This window comes from Poecilia formosa, unplaced genomic scaffold (genome assembly GCF_000485575.1).
Source record: "Poecilia formosa unplaced genomic scaffold, Poecilia_formosa-5.1.2 Scaffold896, whole genome shotgun sequence".
NCBI classification, from domain to species: Eukaryota; Metazoa; Chordata; class Actinopteri; order Cyprinodontiformes; family Poeciliidae; genus Poecilia; species Poecilia formosa.
Genome location: NW_006800835.1, coordinates 2,955 through 7,176, shown reverse-complemented (window position 1 = coordinate 7,176; position 4,222 = coordinate 2,955). Strand labels below are relative to the sequence as shown.

Here is a 4,222-nt window from a genome sequence, read left to right as displayed (position 1 = left end):
TGTGCCGGACGGTCGTGTTAAATGTGGAAGAAATAGTTTGCGCATTTGTTAACGTGCTAATTTATCTGATTTAAAACGAACGTTGCGCCGGTCACGTGTCCGCTGTGAGCCAATCAGCAGCGGCGCTGCGGGTCTTTGTTCAGCCTCTCCTCCCTGATGGTTGAGTCGGGTTGCTGCCGTCAGACTCCCCGCTAATCTGCTCCGGTTTAAAGCGTTTTTCGGGCACAGAACAAATCGTGATGGTCTCGGTGTGGACCCGGTCTTTATCTGGAATGTTCCGGCCAGTTTGGGCTCGGTTTTCCGGCGTCGCTCGGAGGGTTTAATCGCGGCTCTCGGAGTCAGACCTGGAGGACGAAACGCTGCTGGTTTTTCCTTCTGCTTTCGCATTTTCACCATTCCTGTCGCGGAAGCTGAACTTCAGCTGTTTGTTTCGGGTAAATTACGATGCCACGCAGCGCTGATGTGAAGCAGAATGAGTCGAAAATAATTACCAGTAAAATAAAAATGGCGCTGTTCTCCTCCTCCTCCTTCTTTCTCTGCGGTTCTCCCGAAACTTCGTTGCGCAGACTCCGCACTCGTTTTTTTCCTTTCCTTAAACGCGCAACATTTTTGCTCCAGCTGCGCGCCCCCTGCTGGCCTGGAAACTGTTTACACCAACCACTTCATTTCCACACAAAACAAAGTCAGAAAACTTAACTATTTCAGTGGAGAACTGGTTTTATTTTAGTAACAGATCATCACAATTAGCTTTCTTTGTCTGAAGTGAGTCTGAGATAAAGTTGTCTTTAAATGAAGTCTTGCATGGGTGACACTACAACTAGTTAATATGAGGGAAACGAATCAAAGCAACAAAGATGGATAAACATTACCCTGCTACTTTAAGCATAAATATCAGGAAATATGTGTAGCGTTAGAGATTTGCGGAGTTGAAATCAAACTTATATTCATGTCAAAGTCATTACATTTTGTGGGTTTAATGAAAGACATTAGGATTTTTGTTAACGACCTAATGATTTTCTAATTGTGAATGAATAAAGCATCCTTTCATTTTAACCTTACAATCCTAAATTCATTATAAAAACAAAAAACATAACATGGAAAAAAAGAAGTTGCTCATTGTTACTGATACAACCAAACAATTAAACATTTAATATTTCAAGTAATAGTAATATTCTTTTTTGTATTTTCTTTTGGTGACTCCTTTGGTTTCTCCTTAGATGACTCATTAATGTGAACCGCTTCGTTGTTTCACCTCCATTTCAGAAGATGCATGGGGAGGAAAGAAGATGGAGTGGCCGGAAAGGAGCAGTTCCATGTTCGGCCGCTTGGGGGCCCCAGTGATCTTTCTCTGAGAACAAATGCGTATTTACCTCCTCGGCGCAATGCCCGGCTACTCCGGTAGAGGGCGCCATGGCACGTGTTTCCAGCCAGTCAGGAACATGAAAGGCAGTAGAAAGAGCTGAGGAGGGGAGGGTTGACCAGTACTGGCCAAACTGGTAAGTGGACTAGTTTCTGGGAATATCAGCAGCTGTTTCTGTTTCTATGATGTTCTAAACAGAAAAAAAATATTCATTTCCCCAAATAAGGAAACCTCAAGAAACCTGATCAGGTTGTGTCAGTTAATGTCGGCAGTGCTGCTGTGGGGACCTGGAGATACTTCGTAGGGGGAAAAGTGAAGCGATTAAAAAAACCCTGCAGTCAGATTAAAGCACTTCCCGCCACTAAAGAATTTAAAACAAATGAAAAGAGGAACAACGTCAGAGGTTCCTCTTTTGCTGTCTTCTCAGGACTCTTAGCAGGTCGGCTGGTCGGTTCTATCGCCTCATGAGGTTGTTAGCTTTCTGGTTGGCGGCGTCGATGCGGGAGACGTTCAGGTTGGCCTGCAGACAAAGACAGGAAACAGGTGCTTCATTACAGGAAGTAAGCATCACCAAGAACAGTCTGGAATATTCTACAGCACTGATATTTTTATTAAATTTATTGCCTGTTTTTCATGAATCAGTGGGTTTTTGATGGTCCTGCTTCTGCACTGACTGTTTTGTGGTACCTGAGTAAAGGGGGCTGAATACTGTATCGCTTTTCTTTGACTTCATCCTCATGCAGTGTGTCTGTTCAACATAGTGAAGTTAGTGGCTGTAATAGGACTAAATGAGAAAATGTTCAAGCTGTGTGAATACTTTTGTGTAGAGTCTCTCCACTGATTCCTACCTGAAAGTTATTAAGTCTGGTTCACACGGCTAGACTTTTGGCCGATTTTGCTCTGATTTTCCCTTCCACCAAACTTAAGTACGAACTGATTATTGTGATTGGCCTTAAAGATAATCATCAGAGATCTTCCTGTCGTGTGTTCAGCGTGATCCGGTCTGATCAGAGGAACGTTGAGCTGCTCGGATCTAAACTCAGGGATATTCAACATGTTGGATTGTCTCGACCCGACATCGCAGTGTGTGGTGCTCCCCAGCAATAATGCAGCCTGTTGAATCAAAAACGAGGCGATGGAAACACAGAGGGGAAACTAAAACGGCTGTGGCGCACCAGGAAGTCCGGTGGAGGTCAGAGAGGAGGTTGTTTTTTCCTCTGTTAAGTTTAGTCCACAAACAATACCGCGTCTTCCCTGTCGGCCATGTTTGTTTACTCTGAATTCATATTTGATCTCAAGTGGCTTATAGAGATTTCCCGTCAGACTCTTGAATGTTGGTGAGTGAAATCGGTTTGTGTGCGGTGTGTCATCTTTGCTGTCACACTGCAGGACCAAGCCTCTTATTTCTATCATGATGTGTGGAGTCTCTCAGGTTTTAAAATCTTGCCGTGTGAACCAGGGATCAGTTGGAGTTAATTGGAGTGGTGATTCCCTGTTAGTGTTTTTAAAAACATTTTTCCGGCTCTATCCTAACAGCGATGAGTCGGAGTCTTCATACCGCCTCCCGAATGCGGTCGATCTGATCTTTCTGTGACTCCAGCTCATTGCCGATGTCCAGAGCCATGCTTTTCAGATTTCCCATGATGCTCCCCACGTGAGCCAGGTTCTCCTCCATCTCATCCTCTCGGGCGTCGTCAGTCACCCTGAAACAAAGAAGGCAGTGTGTGTGTGATGACGTCGCATGTTTGAGCAGCTGCCTGGGGGAGTTAATGAAGCTTGGATTACCTCCAGGTTGTCAGGATAAAAGCAAACACCCACCAGGCTGCTGTCTCGCTAGCCGCTCTGTGTACCTGCGGATGTGTCCTCCACTCATCATCATCTGCTCTCGCTGGTCAACGACCCGAGACGTTGGAGGCTGATTGGCTATAACCCCATCCTGATTGGAAGCTCCGCCCCAAACTGCCTTGTATGCTCTGCTCTCCTCGAAGGCTTTCAGTCTGAGAGGAGAAAGTGACCTTGTCAATGACTTCTGATTGGGTACAGCCTGTTGATGTCAGGTACGCTATTGAGCATACTCAGTTCTTTCATATCTTCCCTCCTGTGTTACACCTGATCTGATCCATTGTTCTCCAGACTTTCTGTCAGCCTGTCAGAGTCTTTCTCTGGACTCTGTTTCAGACCTGATTTGTTCCTAACCATGGAATTAAGCCTAATGTGTTTAAAACAAGGATTAAAGTAGGCAAAGTGGATAAAAGACGTTGGCCAGATAAATCAAACCTAAAAGTCATTTATTCAGAATAGGGTGATAACTTAAAGGAGCTGGAGTGAAAACTTTTCCTCCAGAGGAGGGACCACTGGAGGAACAGTTGAACGAGAAGAAGTCTGCTTCAAATCAAAATCAAGAAATGGTCAACAACAAGTACTTTGTCCTGTATTTCTTAAGTTATTGGTAATTGTAGAGGTGTGCCGATCGATCGGTCACCGATCATAATCGGGCCGATTTTCGTGAAAAAGTGCATGATCGGTGATCGGCGATCATTGTCTCTTTTACCGATACCGATCACCTGCATCTCATTTCCAGCCTGCCTCTGCAGCTGGTCTCCTCTTTCCTTCACTCTGCGCAAACGCGCAGCAACAAATCCGAAGCGATGTGGAACTATAACCACTGAGTGAATGGGGAAGTTTGCTGCGTGTTGCGGCGGAAAATTGAAGCAGGTCAAAATGCATCAACACAACGAAGCTAATATGACATAAAAACAATGAGATATTTGATGGAGTTTGGCTACATCGAGGCTCACTGCAGTAAAAAAGACATACGGAGGATCAGATAGCAGGTAAAGCAGCGCACAGCTACAAACACTC

The 4,222-nt window shown here is 44.9% G+C and overlaps 2 protein-coding genes and 1 long non-coding RNA gene across 6 annotated transcripts in view; 1 reads left to right on the top strand and 2 right to left on the bottom strand.

Annotated features, from left to right (window-relative positions):
* The window catches only part of LOC103131997 (uncharacterized), a 6,344-nt gene extending 5,750 nt beyond the window's left edge, over nt 1-594 (bottom strand). For all 3 annotated transcript variants that reach the window (XM_007543748.2, XM_016667087.1, XM_016667089.1), the window contains exon 1: nt 492-594. The gene's annotated coding sequence lies outside the window, so the exon portion shown is untranslated. The remainder of the gene's footprint in view (nt 1-491) is intronic.
* On the top strand, nt 9-1,683 carry LOC107834990 (uncharacterized). The gene is made up of 2 exons (XR_001660810.1): nt 9-434; nt 1,264-1,683. It is a non-coding gene; the product is annotated as an uncharacterized LOC107834990 (long non-coding RNA).
* LOC103131998 (synaptosomal-associated protein 25-like) overlaps nt 703-4,222 on the bottom strand; it is a 6,266-nt gene continuing 2,746 nt past the window's right edge. For both annotated transcript variants that reach the window (XM_016667090.1, XM_007543750.2), the window contains exons 2-4: nt 3,211-3,357; nt 2,919-3,063; nt 703-1,880 (exon numbers count right to left, since the gene is read on the bottom strand). In XM_016667090.1, the coding sequence (XP_016522576.1) occupies nt 1,815-1,880; nt 2,919-3,063; nt 3,211-3,357 (358 nt within the window). In that variant the 3' untranslated portion in view covers nt 703-1,814. The remainder of the gene's footprint in view (nt 1,881-2,918; nt 3,064-3,210; nt 3,358-4,222) is intronic.